This window comes from Penicillium diatomitis, assembly GCF_028827545.1.
Source record: "Penicillium diatomitis strain IBT 30728 chromosome Unknown utg000003l_segment0_segment0, whole genome shotgun sequence".
NCBI classification, from domain to species: Eukaryota; Fungi; Ascomycota; class Eurotiomycetes; order Eurotiales; family Aspergillaceae; genus Penicillium; species Penicillium diatomitis.
Genome location: NW_026623175.1, coordinates 764636 through 783858, shown reverse-complemented (window position 1 = coordinate 783858; position 19223 = coordinate 764636). Strand labels below are relative to the sequence as shown.

Below are 19223 nucleotides of genomic sequence, written 5' to 3'. Positions count from 1 at the left end.
GGAACATGGACATTGAAAGTACCAATTGAATATGGCACATCCGAAGGTTATCGTTGGCGCAGATTGAATCTTTGTCTTTTAGCCAAGGGTCACGCCCGGGGCTCTCCAAGTCGGACTTTCTCCGCGATGTCTCCTCAACTTTGGCCGTCTCGGCTTTCGGGCTTGTCACCGACCCGCTAGTATGAAGTCTCGATATTTAGCTCTGCCATTTGGGTCCGCAGTACCGTGGGGGTATGACACTACACAACTACACACTGTCATCAATTAATACAGTCGTTTAATTGGTGGCTTGAGCTTCTATGCTCAACGACCGTTGGTGGCGGAACGTGGGGGACAATTCTTGCCATTGAAGTAGTCAAGAGCAGACTATATAATGGGAACCAATGCGCTGCCTGATCGGTACTCAGGACTGCGCAAATCGTCTTGAATTACCTGCCTGTCAACCGTCAACTTGTGCGTGACCGAAGTTGATGCGCGCTGCCACCGAAGCTGCCTACTCGACACTCCGAACTTGCCCACACTCTGATTTCGTCTTCTTCCACTATGTCAATTCTCATTACCGGTGCAGGAGGTTACGTCGGTCAGGAACTGGCTGCTGGTCTCCTCGCCTTAACACCGGCTTCAACCACGGTCACCATCACCGATGTGAACGAGCCAGCCATACCTGCCTCGGCGTCTCAACATGCGGACCGACTCAAGTGTGTCAAAGCTGATTTGACATCCACGAAAGAGGTGGATGAACTGATCCGTGCAGACTCTCCCTTCGAGACTGTGTATATTCTTCATGGGATCATGTCGAGTGGCTCGGAAGCCGATTTTGAGTTGGGCATGCGGGTCAATCTCGACGCGACCCGATATATACTTGACCGACTACGGGTGACGATGTCAGGCGTGAAGGTTGTCTTCACATCGTCGCTGGCTGTTTACGGTCCAGCACCCTCAGGATTCATCATTAACGAGACAAATTTCCCGCCGGTACCTTCGTCCTCGTACGGATCTCAGAAACTCATCATCGAGACCCTCGTGACAGACTACTCTCGTCGCGGTTTTATCGATGGGCGAAGTGTGAGACTCCCCACTGTTACTGTTCGCGCCGGTGCGCCTACCCAAGCTGCCAGCAGCTTTGCGAGCGACATCATTCGGGAGCCCTTTCACGGAAGAAAGGCTGTTTTGCCAGTTGGGAAAGACACCGAGCTGTGGATCTGTTCGCCCGGCACAATTATCAAGAACCTGATACATGCCCGTACGGTTCCCCGGGAGGCCTTCGGTGAGTCCCGCTCAGTGAATTTGCCCGGCTTGAAAGTCAGTGTGCATCAGATGCTGCAGGCTCTCCAAGAGATCGGAGGCCAGGAACGTAGGGCACTCGTGGAGGAGAAATATGATGCTGCCACGGACAAGATTGTGCAGTCATGGACGCCTCAATTCTCCACGGATCGTGCCTTTCAAATGGGATTCCATGCAGATGTCTCTATGTTGGAGAACATTAAGCAATTTGCGAGCAGCTTTGTATGATTATGGCCGTCGTTGGACTTGGCCAGTCTCATTGTGAGACTCGGGAATTGATACTAGATCATCATACAAGACGAACGCATGAAACTTGGTAATTTTGACAGGAATTGAAACCTTACATACATGCAACACTCTGAATATTCCGAATTTTTGAGAAACGAGAGATTCTCTCAATTATCGGCTGTAATTTTATTCGCCTCAGCATGACGGTCGCCCGTGTTCACGTCCATCATAGTCAGATTAGAGAGGACAAGGAAGTAATCGGGAGGAGCAGGGCGGTTTGGAAAAGCGGGTCATGTGATTGGCCGACGAGCTGGGCGAACAATTTGACTTCCGAACTTCAACCTCAGGGCCCCGACGACACCAGCTCTTCTTCTCAACCCCCCTCCTTCCCTCCCATCCATTCCATTTGTCCGCAATGGCCTCCCGCCGCTTGGCTCTCAACCTCAACCAGGCTCTCCGGAGCCGTGCGGCTCTCAAGTCCATCCAGCCCGTGAAGCGTGGCTTTGCTTCGCCGGTTGCGCTGCCATCCACGACCCAGTCTACCACCCTCTCCAACGGTTTCACCGTACGTTTCCCATCACCGCCAGATAGCATGGGAATTGCTACCACCGCATCATTACTTACACATATCTATAGATTGCCACCGACTACTCGCCATGGGCTCAGACATCCACCGTCGGCGTGTGGATTGACGCCGGCTCCCGATCAGAGACTGACCGGACCAACGGCACTGCGCACTTCCTCGAGCACTTGGCCTTCAAGGTTCGATATCCTTTTTTCCTCGACGACGAGATGACACAACAATTCTGACGAGACTTCTAGGGTACCAACAAGCGTTCCCAACACCAATTGGAGCTGGAGATTGAGAACATGGGTGCTCACCTCAATGCCTATACCTCGGTACGGCCGGAATCCTCAGTATTGCCAATCGTCAAGCGAACACAAATACTAATCAATTTCTTTGCAGCGCGAGAACACTGTGTACTACGCCAAGGCTTTCAACAATGATGTCCCCAAGGCCGTCGACATCCTCTCCGATATCCTCCAGAACTCCAAGCTTGAGCCTGCCGCTATCGAGCGTGAGCGTGACGTGATCCTGCGCGAGCAGGAGGAGGTTGACAAGCAGCTCGAGGAGGTCGTTTTCGACCACTTGCACGCTACCGCCTACCAGGGCCAGCCCCTCGGTCGCACCATCCTTGGCCCCAAGGAGAACATCCAGACCATTACCCGCGAGAACTTGACGGATTATATCAAGACCAACTACACCGCTGACCGCATGGTGCTGGTCGGTGCTGGTGGTATTCCCCACGAGCAGCTCGTTCGTCTCGCCGAAGAGCACTTCGGTGGCCTCCCCAACAAGCCTCCCACTTCCGCCGCTCTTGCTATTGCTGCTGAGCAGAAGCGCACCCCCGAGTTCATTGGTTCCGAGGTCCGTCTTCGTGACGACACCATCCCCTCCGCCCACATCGCCCTTGCCGTTGAGGGTGTCAGCTGGAAGGATGATGACTACTTCACTGCCCTCGTCGCCCAGGCTATCGTCGGTAACTGGGACCGTGCCATGGGCCAGTCTCCTTTCCTCGGCAGCAAGCTTAGCTCTCACGTCAGCCACAACCACCTGGCCAACAGCTTCATGAGCTTCTCCACCAGCTACAGCGACACTGGGTGAGTTTCCTGCGTCTCATGATTTCATGGGTCGAATGCCTGCTTTTCCTTTTCCTTTTCCTTTAATCTGTCGTGCAACGCTGACAACATTTGTGAATCACAGTCTCTGGGGTATCTATCTCGTCTCCGAGAACCTGACCAACCTCGACGACCTGATCCATTTCACTCTTCGTGAGTGGTCTCGTCTGTGCAGGAGCGTCTCTAACTCTGAGGTTGAGCGCGCCAAGGCTCAGCTCAAGGCTTCCATCCTTCTGTCTCTCGATGGCACCACCGCTGTCGCTGAGGATATCGGCCGCCAGATCGTGACCACTGGTCGCCGCCTCAGCCCTGAGGACATTGAGCGTGTGATCGGCTCTATCACCGAGAAGCATGTCATGGACTTCGCCAACCGCAAGCTGTGGGATCAGGATATCGCCATGAGCGCTGTTGGTAGCATCGAGGGTATTCTCGACTACCAGCGCATCCGCAACGACATGTCCCGCAACATGTCTTAAATTTCCCTCTGCTGATCCTAGAAGCGATTAAAAGACGACTGCTCTCGGGTCCTTCGAGACTGACGCTGTGGATTTTTGTTTGAATGTATTATCAATCATTGTTTTGGGTTGCTGTTTAGACCCTGGACTTGTGTGTGAAATAGCAATTAATGGTTTGCCATAGTAGACTACATAGTCTGTCGCCTGGGTTGTGGCAGATCAATCGATCCTCTTTTTCCTTTGTCTATCCACTGCTACTGGAATATTACACGTAGATTCGTCGGCAACGTAGAAAGTATTGACACATTTGCGTAGAGCTTGAACCGGCTGACGCTCTAGCAGCGGCCTGCCTCGAACGCAATATTCGACGGTACTGTCAATGTCATGAAGCAACTTATTAACGTGCCGCTTATCCCTCATGCTGTTCTGTTGCAAATTGCGGTAGTAGACGTCCACAAACAATGATTGGCGGGGCGGGTGTGAGATATCGTGACGGGCCCACAGTAGCGATTAGATAATCTCGTGCTTCTTCCGTCTTTTTTTTGATGCTGTAATTTGCGACTGATAAAGTCAAGCACCTGCGTATCAAAATGGGCAAACGCGGCGGCAGAAAGGTAAGCTTTCCAGTCGAACACCATCAGTCTTCTATCTAGACCGTGCTAATTGATGTCTTTTGCAGGGAAACCGCGGCGGCAAAGGTGGCGGCGGTGGCCGCGCACAGCGCTCCACCAACTGGCAAGACATCGCTCGTACGAACGAGAAGCTCGAGAGATACTACAATGAGCCCGAATTCATCCCCGAGGAGGAGAAGGAGGAGTTCTGGAATGCGATCAAGAGAGATTTGCCCAACAGCTTCCGTTTCACAGGCTCTCGAGGGTATGTGTTACAAGCCTTTTCCTCGATGCGAAAATGTCACTGTGTGTAAATTTGCGGTTCCCGCTGACAATTACGCCTTCAAGACATGCTCTCGCCGTTCAGCAGCGCCTGAAAGACTTCTACATTCCTGAAATCACTGCCATTGAGTATGAAGGTCAACCTGTCGAGCCTCCACGTCCCGTGTCGTGGTATCCGGACCAGCTGGCATGGTCCATGACCACGCCTAAGCAAGTTATTCGCCGTCATGCGCCCTTTGCTTCATTCCAGAAATTCCTTGTTGCAGAGACCGAAGTTGGAAACATCAGTCGGCAGGAGCTGGTCAGCATGATCCCTCCGCTGCTCATTGATATTCGTCCGGGCATGACCGTTCTGGACATGTGCGCTGCTCCAGGCAGCAAGTCGGCGCAATTGATGGAGGCTCTTCATGCCGGCGAGGAGGACACAATTTTGGAAATCGCCAAGCAGGTCAAGGAAGGCAATGCTGGACCTGAGCCCTTGGGCCCTGAGGGCTTGAATGACGATGGTCGTACTACGGGCTTGTTGATCGCCAACGACAGTGATTACAAGCGTGCCCATCTCCTCATTCATCAGATGAAGCGTCTCAGCTCGCCCAACTTGATTGTGACGAACCACGATGCCACAATGTACCCATCCATCAAGCTTCCTCCTTTGCCCGCCCCCGAGGGCAAGCGCCCCATCAATCGATACCTCAAGTTCGATCGTATCCTGGCCGATGTGCCCTGCTCAGGAGATGGTACCGCTCGTAAGAACTACGGCGTTTGGAAGGATTGGAGTCCTTCCAGCGCCCTGGGCCTCTTCACTACGCAGGCTCGCATTCTCGTGCGCGCCTTGCAAATGCTGAAGGTCGGTGGACGTGTCGTGTACTCCACCTGCAGCATGAATCCTGTTGAGAACGAAGCTGTCATTGCCAGTGCCATTGAGCGATGTGGCGGCGCTGCCAATGTCAAGATCATTGACTGCAGCGAGGAGCTTGCTGGCCTCAAGCGTCGTCCCGGCCTCAAGTCCTGGAAGGTCATGGATCGCGAGGGCCGTATCTGGGGCAGCTGGAAGGATGTCCTTGACCAAAGACAGCAGGAGGAGACCAGCAACGGCCTGGCTAGACTGGCAGAGGGCATGTTCCCACCTTCGGGCGAGACCGCCGAGCTGCCGCTCGAGCGATGCATGCGTATCTATCCTCACCTTCAGGACACTGGTGGTTTCTTCATCACTGTACTCGAAAAGACTTCCGAGATCAAGGCGAAACCCGAGACTTCTGAGAATGTCATCCCGCTACTGCCCAAGGGTTCCATTGCAGCACTCACCGCCGAGCTGGATGCCCGCAACAAGCAGGACGGCGAGCCCTACCAGAAGTTGGAAGCCTTGGATGAATTGGTTCCTGCGGATGCTGAAGTTGATGCTGAGCTGGCGAAGAACGCATCCATCGCTCAGGCTTCGAATCAACCCCCCTACTCAGTTACTCTGGACGCTTCAGAGCCTGCCTCGCCCACCAAGCGCGAAGCTGATGAATTGGACGATGAGCTTCCAGCTAAGAAAGCCAGACTCGACGATGGACACGAGGTCTTGATTGGTGATCGACCCGTTCATCGTCCGCCTCCGGCATTGATCGAGACCGAATCTGTTGGTACCTCGACCGAGGCCACCCCGGCTGCCACTGCCCCTGGCCCCGTGGTTCAAGGGTTCAAGAAGAAGGTGGTCCAAGAGGAGCCCTACAAGTATTTGGACCCTAACCACCCCGAGCTGGTGCCTGTCTATGCATTCTTCGATTTGTCCGAGCGCTTCCCCCGGGATCGCTGGATGGTGCGTAACGCGGAAGGCCAGCCTACACGGACTGTGTACTACACGAGCGCGCTCGCCCGCGATATCCTGACCATGAATGAGGGCTCTGGGATGAAGTTTGTCCACTGCGGCGTAAAGATGTTTGTGAAGCAGGATGCCCAACGCGAGAATGTCTGCCGCTGGCGGATCCAGACGGACGGATTGCGACTCATCGAGCCTTGGCTTGGTGATGTGCGCACCGTTACCCTGACCCAACGGGAGACTTTGCGTCGCCTGCTCATCGAGATGTTCCCCAAGGTCAACGACAATGGCTGGAAACAACTTGACGAGATTGGTGAGCGTGTCAAGGACATCCCTATGGGCTGTAGTATCTTGCGCGTCGAGCCCAATGGCAAGGAAGATGGTCTGAAGTGAGTTCTTGTCCGCTGTGATCATGCTAATGTGCATCTACATCCACGCTGTCCAATTCCTATCTTACTAATGCTTCTTTTTCTAGCGAGCGAATGGTTTTACCCCTGTGGCGGTCTCTGCACTCTATCAACCTGATGCTTCCCAAGGAAGACCGTCGGGCAATGCTGTTACGTATCTTCAATGATACCACTCCCGTCAACAACCACAACGTCAAGACCCAGAAACCTTCTAACAAGGATGCGCAAACCGTTGTCGAGGTCGATCAAGAAGTCGATCAAGAGGTCGATCAAGAGGTCGATCAAGATGTCGAGCTTGATCCTCCAGTTGCAGTCGAGGAGGAGCTGCTGAAGCAAGAGAACCTTGCTTTGGGCCAAGACGAGCAGGAGCAGATGGACGTGCGGGAAACCTACACCAAAGCTGGCGATGAGGAGGATCGGTTCAACCAAACTGTTTAAATAGTGTACAATCTATTACGCGCCGCAAAATATCTATTATATGGCACCCAATGCCAGGCCATTGTTATTTCCGCGTGAGAATTGCCACCAGCATCTCCGCTGTCAGTACTCACTTCCCCGTGCAATTGCCGACCGTGAATGATCGAAACAAATCAGGCCATTGTGTGCCGAAGTGCTCTTTTTCCAGGCCTTGTCAGAGCCTCAGTGTGCAGGGGACTTTTGATTGCCGTTTCTTCATCTCCCACCAGCACCTTACAAGCGACGGATCTAGCTTACATTTGGGTCATCCGCCCACCAACCCTGGCCTACTGAAGTATAATGCGATTCCGACGCTTTATGACCTGACTCGCGGGCAATTACCCGAAGTCGGAAAATGAAATAGCGAGGGCCGTGCGATCGACGTGCTCGACTCTTCTCGGTGAATTCCCGGAAGCTGGGACCTGGTTCTGGTAGAGTAAGTACCTCCAGGACACTCCGGGTAAATCTGAACGTGAGTTCCGTCTTCCCCGCAGTAGCACTCAGACGTCTTAGTAATTGCAGCATGCAGCCTGTTGTTGCACTTCGCGAAGCTCTGATGAAGACCAATAGCTCAGAGTCATTGGAGGACGAATGTCCAAGCTACCGCGCTGAGATGCGCAAGCTCTTCGAGTCCCTCAGCAGAGCACGGACTGGTGAGAGATATTCCGGTATCCCCGAGCTACAGTAGCGTCTGCAGGTCTTCACGTCGTTGACTACTGGCTCTGAGCTGATCTCATCCACATGCACGGTTGAGTATCCAGTGCGTCGGTGCCACTAGGGACGTGATCTCGAAGCTGTGACGTTCAACCCATAAGCGCAGCACGTCTGGATTAATTCGATTGATGTCCTCTAATGTGCGTTTCAAATGGGCATAGCATTGGCTCATCGCCATGTCCTCAGGTTCAGCGATTGCAAGCAAGGAAGAGCGACAATAGACGGGTAAGAATGACCCTTCGGAGGTCCTCACGACCCTCTCTACCAGGACATGCATCATCAACCAGCGTATGCGAATTTGAGACTATACGATAAGCGGAAAAATTGCGGGGGGGCACGCCCCCGCAACCCAGTTCTCGTTGAAGTTGCAAAGTGACGATCATCTCTCCTCCTTCCGAAAAGGGTCTCGCAGTTCCACTCCGGTCCTGTACATCAATATGGCTTTGACGGGTCAGAATAATTCCTACATCGGCTTTTCGCCGTCTTGAGGTTGGACTCAATCAACCATTCCCCGCTTTAGTGCGTACACTCTTCTTGAGGCCCTGTGATGACGAAATGTTCGGAGGAGGCGGGGTTGGAATGATCCAGCCTCGATGCTGCAGTCCGAGGCCTGAGAACAATTCAATTGACCAACGAGGAACCTGTTGAAGGGGACGAAGATGCGCGCAATTTCACTCCTGTCGTGGAGGGTATGGCATGGAACCTAAGCGCAGCAAGCATGACTGGCTTGCCGATCTGTGCCGTTGGGATTGAGACGTGAAGTATTTGTAGACCTGCCGATCCCTCTGCGACGAGAAGGAATTTTTCTTTTCTAGAAAGCCAACGGCAGGAAAGGAAGCTGTTCCCCAAATTAGCCTGCTTCTCGATCAGAAGCTGTGCAAATTCCTAGCCATGAAGTTCCTATCTTCGTTGGCCTTCGTTGCCTTGGCAGCGCAGGCTTCAGGCGCGGCCATAAGCCACAAGCTCGACGGCTTCACCATTCGCGAGCATGCAGATGCCTCGAAGCGGGAGTTGCTCCAGAAATATGTAAGTCAAAGTTACTCACAGCTGCGTGAGGGTGAAAACGCAATAGACTAACGAGCGTACTGGGAGTCGACAGGTGACCTGGGATAAGCAATCCATTTTCATCAATGGGGAGCGTCTGATGATGTTCAGTGGTGAAGTTCATCCCTATCGGTATGTCGACGCGGTTCCTCCGGGATGAAGTGAGCTCTGCATTGATAGCCTCTGACAAAAACATGGCGCAGTCTGCCCGTTGCCTCATTGTACATTGATATCTTTGAGAAGGTCAAGGCATTGGGTTTCAATTGTGTGTCTTTCTACGTCGATTGGGCCTTGTTGGAGGGCAACCCCGGCCACTACACAGCAGAAGGTATCTTCGATCTACAACCCTTTTTTGATGCGGCCAAGGAGGCTGGTATCTACCTACTGGCGCGCCCTGGTCCCTACATCAATGCCGAGGTTTCTGGCGGTGGCTTCCCAGGATGGCTTCAGAGAGTGAACGGTACACTACGAACTAGCCTTGGAGACTACCTCCAGTCCACAGACAAGTATGTGGATTGCCCCTCGGTCCTTGCGTCCGACCTGATGCATAACATGAGCTACTGACACAAATCGCACAGCTATGCTTCACATATCGCTGCGACTATTGCTAAGGCGCAAATCACCAACGGCGGTCCGGTCGTCCTCTACCAGCCCGAAAATGAGTACTCTGGAGCTTGCTGTGGCTATGACGGTTTTCCCGACGGCTCGTACATGCAATACATTGAAGACCATGCTCGCAAAGCAGGAATTGTGGTTCCTTTCATTAGCAATGATGCCTATCCTGGTGGCCACAATGCTCCCGGTACTGGCAAGGGAGAAGTCGACATCTATGGTCACGACGGCTATCCCCTTGGGTTCGACTGCGCCAATCCTTCCGTCTGGCCGGATGGTGACCTGCCTACAAATTGGCACGCACTGCACGAGGAACAAAGCCCCACGACACCGTATTCCATTGTCGAGGTATGTCTGTAATTCCGACATCATCAATATGTCTGACCCTTCAATGGAGATGCTGATAACCTCCATAGTTCCAAGGTGGTTCGTTCGATCCCTGGGGTGGCGTAGGTTTCGCCAAGTGTGCCCACCTATTGAACCACGAGTTCGAGCGAGTCTTTTACAAAAACGACTTTAGCTTTGGTGTTACCTTCCTCAACTTGTACATGGTACGTTCATGATGTTTTCTCGCAGTTGGGACTGCTTGCTAACGGGAGTTCAAGATATTTGGTGGAACCAACTGGGGCAATTTGGGTCATCCTGGCGGTTATACGTCTTACGACTATGGCTCTCCCATTTCTGAATCGCGAAACATCACCCGTGAAAAGTATTCTGAACTGAAATTGCTTGGAAACTTTGCTAAAGTTTCTCCTGATTACCTCGTGGCCAATCCTGGAAACTTGACCACTTCCAAGTACACCAGCACTGCCGAGCTGACTGTCACTCCTTTGCTTGGAAGTGACTGTTCTACCGGCTCGTTCTTCGTCGTTCGTCATTCGAACTACAGCAGTCAAGCTTCGGCCAAATATCACCTCACGCTTCCGACCAGTGCCGGTGAAATGACCATTCCCCAACTCGGCGGTGAACTCACTTTGAGCGGCCGGGACTCAAAGATCCATGTGACTGACTATGACGTCGCTGGTACCAAGATCCTCTATTCGACTGCCGAGGTGTTCACGTGGAAGAAATTTGACAACGAAAAGGTCCTCGTTCTCTATGGCGGACCCGGTGAGCACCACGAGTTTGCTGTCATTGGTGCCTCTGCTAGCTCAGTCACTGAGGGATCCGGCTCCGACATCAAATCGAAGAAGGTGGATAAGGCACTGGTTGTTGCTTGGGATGTCTCAAGCAAGCGTCGCATTGTCAAGATCGGAGACCTCAAAGTCTTCCTGATTGGTAAGATATCCCCTGCAGAATTGTCAGAGTGGCCATGAAGAATGTCATTGCTAACTTGAGACGAATAGACCGCAACTCTGCCTACAACTACTGGGTACCTCATCTGCCGACCAAGGGCAAGGAACCAGGCTTTGTCAGCAAGAAAACGATTGACTCTTCCATCATTGTAAATGCTGGCTATTTGGTTCGAAGCGCATTCCTGAACGGGGAGGATCTGCACATCCAGGCGGACTTCAACGCTACCACTCCCATTGAAGTCATCGGTGCTCCTTCTTGCGCCAAAAACTTGATTGTCAACGGCAAGAAGACCAAGGCTCACACCGACAAGAACGGTATCTGGTCGACCAGCATTTGTTATGATGCACCGAAGGTCCATCTCCCTAAATTGAAGGATCTGAAATGGCGATCAATCGATACCCTTCCGGAACTCAAGAACACGTATGATGACTCTGCGTGGAGGTCCGCTGACCTTCCCTACACCCGCAACAGCGCCAACAAGCTGCAAACTCCTACCAGCTTGTTCTCGTCTGATTACGGATACCACACTGGTGCTCTGCTGTACCGCGGACATTTCGTCGCCAATGGCAAAGAGTCCACTTTCTTCGTTCAGACGCAGGGTGGCTCAGCTTACGGTCACTCTGTCTGGGTCAATGAGACATACATTGGCTCTTGGGCGGGCACTGGTCCTAACAGCAACTACAACGCTACCTATACACTTCCATCCTTGAAGTCCGGCAAGAATTACGTTATCACGGTTGTCATTGACAACATGGGACTAGATGAGAACTGGACCATCGGCCAAGAACAGATGAAGAACCCTCGGGGTATCCTCCGCTACACCCTCGCTGGACACGAAGCTAGCGCCGTCACCTGGAAATTGACCGGAAACCTGGGCGGCGAGGAATACCGTGATACCATCCGCGGTCCCCTCAACGAGGGCGGTCTCTACGCCGAGCGTCAAGGCTTCCACCAGCCCCAGCCACCCACCAAGGACTGGGACTCCAGCAGCCCGTTCACCGGTCTCACCAAGCCGGGCATCCGCTTCTACAGTGCCAGCTTCGACCTCGACCTCCCATCTGGCTACGACATCCCGCTGTACTTCAACTTTGGCAATAGCACTGTTCCTCCCGATGCGTACCGCGCTCAGCTCTACGTTAACGGATACCAATACGGTAAATACGTCAACAATATCGGTCCCCAGACAAGCTTCCCCGTTCCCGAGGGTATCCTGAACTACCACGGCACCAACTGGATTGCTCTGAGTCTTTGGGCTCAACAGGATAACGGTGCTAAGCTGACCAGCTTTGAGCTGATCAACGCCACCCCTGTGCTTACGTCCTTGGACAAGGTCAAGTCAGTGGACCAGCCAAAATATAAGCCTCGACCGGGCGCGTACTAGTCGGGATTCTAGACCATTGTGCTCTGAAATCAAGGAGCTTAATGTTGAAAGACCAACGGTGTGAAGGTGAATTGACAAAGTAGCTGCTCATGACACCACATCGTATGGCGCAAGGCTGCTCTAGCCGCTGGCTGGATGTTGTCCGGCAACTCGCACTCCGTGTTGACTTGGGTGCGAGGGCTACTTGGTATCTTCACTTTCGGATGATCTACGTTAATGAATTGTAACGAGTCCAGTCAAATAGCCAAATTCACAATCTTGAAGTTTGAAGCAACAATCAGTATCAAGGCATCACCGTGCTACATGTCCCACCTTCATAGATCATCATTATCAATACCCTACTGACAAGATAAGAAATTTCAATCATGAGGTTTCAGATGAAGCAACCATCACGTTGTGTCCAGAAGACCCCACCAGAAAATTTGGTCATTATGCATCTAATACGTGTTGAAACATGCTATAAGAAGGGAGGATTCCCACTACCTCTTGAGCAAACCATGTGCCCAAACACAGGCGAGAGATCTGCTTCTAACCCCACAAAATGTTAACCTTGGCCAGGAAGCTATCCTTCTTGAGAGGTACATTCTCCGGATCGTTTTCCGCTTCGTAAAGTGCTTGTTGAAGAGGGATCTGGTCGAGCGGCACGATTTTGGTCCGGCGGATGAGCTTGTAGCCTCCGTATGCGCATAGGACAAGGGGAATGTCCCTTTTTGTTGAGACCGGTTAGTTGCGTTTGAATGCAATTGGGTTAGGCAAAAGGGAGGAGAATTTGGGTTGGGGGGGGGGGGAGGGGGGGGGCAAGAACTAACAGGTAGCTTGACACGAAGGTTGCAGGGCTCCAGTTGCCCTCTGTGAAAACGGCGAAGCCGCCTGTGAAGAGGATAATGGTGCAAGAGACCAAGGCGAACCAACTTGTATATCCTGCAGGGGCGTTAGAGTCTGCGAGCTCGAGGGTATAGAAAGAAAGGGATCTGGTAAGGGGACTTACTCGTGATGCGGTTGTGCCATGGCAGAAGATCAGGTGAAATGTTCTGCTTCTTCATGGCTTGCAATAGACGGATATGGTTCAAGGAGATGCAGATCCATGAGACCAATGTACCCGCCGCCGTGAGATCCACAAACCACCAAAAGACGGTCAAGGCGCCGCTCGAGACGCACATATAAGACAGCAACGAGAAGGCCACCTGGAGAAGCACACACATATAAGGCACACCCCATGCATTGGTTCGAAGGAAGATCTTGGGAGCATGGCCCTTGATCGCAAGACCGTAGAGCGTTCTTGTTCCTGCAAGAATGCTCTGGTTGGACGCGGACCAGGCAGATGTCAGACAGATGGCGTTGACCAAGGATGGAATGACCTTGATGCCAGCACTACTGGCGGCGATGACGAACGGACTCTGCGCTGCGGTACCCGAGCTATCACCCAGCGCTGGGTCATTGCTTGCAACAAGCATACCAACCACGATCACGGTGGCTAAGTAAAAGATCGTGACACGAGCAAAGACGCGCTTACACGCTTTTGGGATATTTTGACGGGGATTGACTGTCTCCGCAGCGGCCATGGCAATCGACTCGACGCCGGCAAAAGAGTACACCGCGTTGGTCATGACGGCCCAGAAACCGAGGAAGTGTCCCCAGCTACCCGTAGCGATGTATTCAACGAACGGACCAGGATCCTTCCAAAAGTGGAATCCAGAGCGGGGATGTCCTAGTGAGAGTAGGTCAGCACTTGTCGCGATCGCCAAGGTACCCGATCACAAGAGTCGGAAACCAGCAAGAAGAGAGAGAGAGAGAGAGAGAGAGAGAGAGAGAGAGACCGACCTGGAACACCACCCAAGCTGATCACAAGACCGAGTATCACGACAAAAATGACCAGCAGGATCTTGAGAATGGCAAAGACGAATTCCACCTCGCCATAGACACGAATGAAGGAGACGGCAACTACCACGGAGATAATGATAAGAATGGTTACCCACACGGCAGCATTGATATCTGTCCAATACTGTATCAGGACAACAGCGGCCGAGATTTCACTCGGTACGCTCAGGAAGCAGCCGTAGACAATGTTCCAACCGACCGCAAAGGAAAGCGCAGGATCAATCAGAACCTCCGCATGACGGACAAAGGAACCTGTGACGGGCAACAAAGCCGTCACTTCTCCTAGTGCAAATTGAATGGAGCAGACAATCGCTCCCACAAACATGTATCCGAGAAGAGCTCCGAGAGGGCCCCCCGTTGCGATCGACCCGCCCAGACCGAGGAAGAGTCCTGTGCCCTAAACACATGCCAATGTTAGCGCAATCCAAAGTCAACACCCGCCATGCGCCATGCCTGTATATCTTCTTCCCAAACAAGGGACGAGCAAAAGGCGTCGTGAGCGAGATCAAACAAACATCAACGCAGGATCATGACATACGATGGCACCGGCAATCGCAATCATTTGCACATGACGTTGCGATAACCCTCGAAGCAAATTCTGTCGCTCCTGTTCAGTCACAATCTGCCCATCTTCCGGGCTTGACGCTGTAAATGTAGGCACCGACTCTGCCACTGGAGCCTGCACGTCGCGCACAATCTGTTTCGGCCCCAATTTATCCTCCGGAGACTGAAGATAGCCCGACATGGTGACAGGCAGGCGAGCCGCGCGAGGATGACAGGAATGAGGGTCAAACCCGAGGATATTTTTTTTGGAAGCTTGAAAAGGGAGTTTGCGCGCTACCGCTCCGTAGAGGGGAATATTCCTTCAAGAGCCGACGACATTCACGTAAAATCACACCATCTGAGTGGCTGATGGGTAGAACGGTAGTGTCTTTTGCTTATCTTGTAGCAACCCCACTCGAGGTCTCGGACGCGCCAGGCTGTTAGCCGACGGGAAAGGAAACGAAAAAAGATCGAAGAAAAAGGGAAAAGGTCCGATCCGCAGTCTGAATCGGGTCCCAGGTTCGCTGTTGGGTCATCCGTGTTGATGGATCCCATAATGGTGGAGAATTTATCAGTCTTATTCGCTAGAATAGCGACTCTGATGGTTGACGAGCCATTTTGTATAGGCTACAAGTCCGGTCAAAGCGCATGACTGAAGTTTCTATATGCTCCAATTTAACTCTGTGGCATTGATGGTTCTGGTTGAGATGTTGAATCTTATTTTCAAATGTGTAAGGAAATGGTCTCCGCCCGCGCACGTGGACTGCTGACGTTTCGGGTCTAGCGCTGCCCGTGACAGAGTGCTTATCGTGGCTCGCGACTCGCCAGTTGCCCGAGTCTGATAACAACATGAATCAGTCGAATTCGAATCTTAGCTGGGCATCGAAGTGCCAGGCATAACTCTGACCCACGAAGAAAACAGCAAGCTTTCACGCTTCGTCAGTTGTAAATATTGTAGTGAGACTCCGGCCATAAGACTGGGACAAGCCTCATGACCATTCGAAGTAGAATCTTAGATGACTTGAAGCTCAAGTTACCCAACTTGCCAAGGCCAGGTCGCACGGGAAGGCGTCGGGTACTACAAGTGTACAGAGTACAGACTTACATATCAGTATTTCGTTCCAATTGCCTTCGCCCAAGCCACCGAGACCAGTGAAGACCAGTGAATTCTTATACTACCAGCCACCTGCAATCGAAGATTATCAGATCTACTCAAAATCTAATTGCGTCTCATATCAACGTCAAAATGAACGGTAGCACACGAGCGAGGAATGACGTCACGCGACACTGAGATCCCCGCATGCTACCTTAGACGTGCCGAGTCTATGAGTTAAAGCTTGCGACACATTCAATAAGGTGTTCAAAGCGTTGGCACCTGTAAAGTACTGGAAATTTCTACTGCAGCACATTCCCGACTTCGAATAGTGGAGTACCTTAGCCTGTGCACTTGTGAGACTCGGATCCCACACTCTCTCAAGCCCTCAAATTCCCACAATGGCACGATTCCTCATCACCGGCTCCAGCGACGGCATCGGTCTTGCGACTGCCAAAGTTCTTGCTGGAAAGGGCCACTCCGTTGTTCTCCATGCGCGAAACAGCGCTCGCGCCGAGTCTACTCGACAAGCCGTCCCCCAAGCTGAAGCCGTCCTCGTCGCCGATCTGCGCTCTGTCACCGAAACCAAACAGCTAGCTCAAGAAGCCAACAAGCTGGGCAACGGGACATTTGACGCAATTATCCACAACGCAGGCATCGGCTACGGCTCAACTTCAAGTCGCGAAATCACCGCCGACAAGATCTCGGCTGTTTTTGCCGTGAATACACTAGCGCCATACATTCTGACATGTCTGATGAAGAAGCCGACGTCGCGATTGCTGTATATGAGTTCGGATAGCCATTACGGGGGCGACGAGAGCTTGCGCAATGCGACGCAGTCCCATTCATACAGTGATAGTAAGCTTCATGATGTGATGCTTGCTAATGCGTTTGCGCGGCGCTGGGGCGGGGATATCCAGGTTGTGAGTATGCATCCTGGTTGGGTGCGGACTAAGATGGGAGGAAGTATGGCTTCGTCGGGGCTGGAGGAGACGGGGGACGCGATTGCTGACTGGGCGATGGGGGTGGGCAACCTGGCGAATCTTCCAAGTGGGTCATTCTTGACTATTGCGGGTGCGAGATCGACGCATCCTGGTGCTGGAAAGGTGGAAAAGCAGGAGGAGCTGTTGAAGCTTTGCAGGGAAGTCTCTGGCGTTGCCATTCCCGGAGAATAGAAACTCAGTCGGTCAGAGTTTTGAGACTGGGGGTGTCATCATGAAGAAACCGAATTTCTCAATTGCATCTTACCGTCTGTGAATAGCATTTCGTTCGAATACCTGACATTTTCATGTCTCGTTTCAATTATTCATTAAATATAAGCGTGCCTTCATGATCACACCTCCCGAGCAAGCTCTTCCGCCTGTTTGGCATCTACTCGATCATGTACATTTAGCACATGGCATTGACGTTTTCTCTCCTCTCGCACCGACATCCAAACGATTCCCGTTGTCCATAAGGCAAGCGCAATTGAGCATCCGACCATCGCCCACATACCCCTGGTGAAGCGAGGCGCAAAATTGGCCGAATAAAAGAGCAGGATCCACCACGCGTTTACCGCATTACTCCCCATGTTCATGCTTGCAATGACCACCGACCGAAATCGATCATCATGATATCGCAGGGCGTCGTTGCACCAGGCAAAGAAGGTTGCTTGACAGGCATACACCGCGCCCGCCCAGTAGTATGCGCCGAATACCACGGCTGTTTTCTCAAATTGGGTCAGAATGAGCGCTGAGGTCATGATACCGGTAATGGCAATGAAGTACCCGACAAGATACCGCTTGCCACCCATGAAATCGGTTAGGGTTGCCCAGAACAGCGTGGAGACGATGCCAACCGCGGGCACGCCAGTAGGGTAGTCATTCAATTGTGCAATGGTGTAGTGACGGTCGGGGGCCGACTTCATGTACAGCGCCAGCAGGGCGTTGCTTGAAAAGGATTCAGTCTCTCCGGCGATGATCCAGAGACCCACAAAGCCGTACCAGTGCCAAGAGGTGAAGACGCGTTTGACAAAGGTCAAATTGAGGGGAGCTTTGGCAATACCCGACTCGGGGATACGAGCAATGGCCAAGGAGCGCTCCGCGGAGGTCAGGTAGGGTGCTTTGGTAGTGGTAGGGGTGTCGGGAAATAGAAGGAATCCATATATGGCGATAGGAATAGTGATCAGACCATCAATCTGGTGTCATTCGTTTAGTCAAGAGAGTCCTCGGGAAAAGTGAGATGCAACAGCACGAAAATTACTTACTATGAACAGCCATCGCCATCCCGCTAACCCATGAGTACCGTTGAGAGATCTCTGAATACCGGTCTGGATGAACCCCCCAAACATCGTCCCCGCCAACCCCGATGCCGTGAAGATACCGCTTCGTTTTCCCAGCTCTTTCTCTGTGTACCACGCGCCCAGAATATAATGGGTGCCCGCAAACGTACTTGCTTCGGCGACGCCCAAGAAAAAGCGGATGGCCATGATACTTTGAGGATTATGCACCGCGGCCGTGACCATAGTCAGGCCACCCCAGATGAGCATCATCGTGGGGAAGAAGAGATGTGGACGTAAATAAGTCAAGGCGAGATTTGAAGGAATCTGCCCGATAATATATCTGTTTGTGAGATTGTGAGCATCTGTCAAGGAATAGGTTGGATAGAACCCGATCATGGATTCGCTGTTCCATAACCAATGGATGGTGTGAACCGTGGAGGCGCTCTTACCCAACCGTGAATACCGTATTGATCACATTGAGCTGGTTTCCCTCGAATCTGAGCTCCTCCTTCATGCCCGACACATATGCATTATTCAAGTTACTGCGGTCCAGGTAATTGGCAAAGTAACAAAGACAACAGAAGGACAAAATGAAAGCGTCAATTTTTCGCAGCAATTTTGTCTCGCCAGGTACCGTCTCATGGCCCTTGATATAGTCTTTGCATCGTGCGAGTATGGCCATGGCCATTCAACACCCCGGTGAATTTGTTCTCGTTCTTTCTTTGAAGGGATACGGACGGCAAGACCTCGGGCTAGAAAGCGCCCGTGGACGGCCGGAGCGATGAGATGCGGAGACTGTGTTATATACTGATCTCACTCGGCCATGTGCCGTTATCTGCGCGGGAGGGAGGAGACTGTCGATCCACCGTCCTGCGCATGTTGCTTTTCCTCTCGTTTTTCTTCGCCTCCATTGGCTTCAATGGGTTGTGACTGGTTGAGGTGCAGGATGGACATCTCCACTCGTTATCTAATCGGAGCTCGTCGCCCACTTGCTTCTTCCTCCGATGTTGAGTTGCCAAGTGGGTGTGCGATTGTGACTTGCCACAGATGTTGGGGTGCTGTTCAAGGCGAGTCTGAGAGCACAATATGAGAAGGACATTAATGAAAGAGATGATGATCATTGACTCGACTGTGTTCTCGGAACAGTAACATGGTCAATCACGAGAGTCGAGAACGTTGACAGTGCGGGGAAGTCTCC

The 19223-nt window shown here is 52.3% G+C and overlaps 7 protein-coding genes across 7 annotated transcripts; 5 read left to right on the top strand and 2 right to left on the bottom strand.

The window, feature by feature from the left end:
* Window positions 1–543: 543 nt before the first annotated feature.
* Window positions 544–1512, top strand: N7539_002514 (SDR family oxidoreductase; the record flags this gene model as incomplete). The annotated part of the gene is made up of 1 exon (XM_056932117.1): window positions 544–1512. One exon carries the CDS (start codon window positions 544–546, stop codon window positions 1510–1512), a length of 969 nt encoding a protein of 322 aa, XP_056792076.1.
* Window positions 1513–1927: 415 nt separating this feature from the next.
* On the top strand, window positions 1928–3668 carry N7539_002513 (mitochondrial processing peptidase; the record flags this gene model as incomplete). The annotated part of the gene is made up of 5 exons (XM_056932116.1): window positions 1928–2077; window positions 2149–2274; window positions 2335–2412; window positions 2480–3174; window positions 3278–3668. The coding sequence occupies 5 exons, from the start codon at window positions 1928–1930 to the stop codon at window positions 3666–3668; spliced, it is 1440 nt and encodes a 479-aa protein (XP_056792075.1).
* A 569-nt stretch (window positions 3669–4237) lies between these two features.
* On the top strand, window positions 4238–7186 carry N7539_002512 (tRNA (cytosine-C5-)-methyltransferase; the record flags this gene model as incomplete). Its single annotated transcript, XM_056932115.1, has 4 exons — window positions 4238–4261; window positions 4327–4523; window positions 4607–6730; window positions 6817–7186. The coding sequence occupies 4 exons, from the start codon at window positions 4238–4240 to the stop codon at window positions 7184–7186; spliced, it is 2715 nt and encodes a 904-aa protein (XP_056792074.1).
* Window positions 7187–8809: 1623 nt separating this feature from the next.
* On the top strand, window positions 8810–12251 carry N7539_002511 (glycoside hydrolase family 35 protein; the record flags this gene model as incomplete). Its single annotated transcript, XM_056932114.1, has 7 exons — window positions 8810–8944; window positions 9018–9094; window positions 9166–9468; window positions 9541–9922; window positions 9991–10125; window positions 10180–10852; window positions 10921–12251. The coding sequence occupies 7 exons, from the start codon at window positions 8810–8812 to the stop codon at window positions 12249–12251; spliced, it is 3036 nt and encodes a 1011-aa protein (XP_056792073.1).
* Window positions 12252–12779: 528 nt separating this feature from the next.
* On the bottom strand, window positions 12780–14874 carry N7539_002510 (uncharacterized protein; the record flags this gene model as incomplete). Its single annotated transcript, XM_056932113.1, has 5 exons — window positions 12780–12957; window positions 13061–13172; window positions 13240–13959; window positions 14073–14526; window positions 14668–14874. 5 exons carry the CDS (start codon window positions 14872–14874, stop codon window positions 12780–12782), a joined length of 1671 nt encoding a protein of 556 aa, XP_056792072.1.
* Window positions 14875–16166: 1292 nt separating this feature from the next.
* N7539_002509 (oxidoreductase) lies at window positions 16167–16940 on the top strand (the record flags this gene model as incomplete). The annotated part of the gene is made up of 1 exon (XM_056932112.1): window positions 16167–16940. The coding sequence occupies one exon, from the start codon at window positions 16167–16169 to the stop codon at window positions 16938–16940; it is 774 nt and encodes a 257-aa protein (XP_056792071.1).
* Window positions 16941–17098: 158 nt separating this feature from the next.
* N7539_002508 (putative MFS pantothenate transporter) lies at window positions 17099–18707 on the bottom strand (the record flags this gene model as incomplete). Its single annotated transcript, XM_056932111.1, has 3 exons — window positions 17099–17941; window positions 18011–18365; window positions 18475–18707. The coding sequence occupies 3 exons, from the start codon at window positions 18705–18707 to the stop codon at window positions 17099–17101; spliced, it is 1431 nt and encodes a 476-aa protein (XP_056792070.1).
* Window positions 18708–19223: the final 516 nt, after the last annotated feature.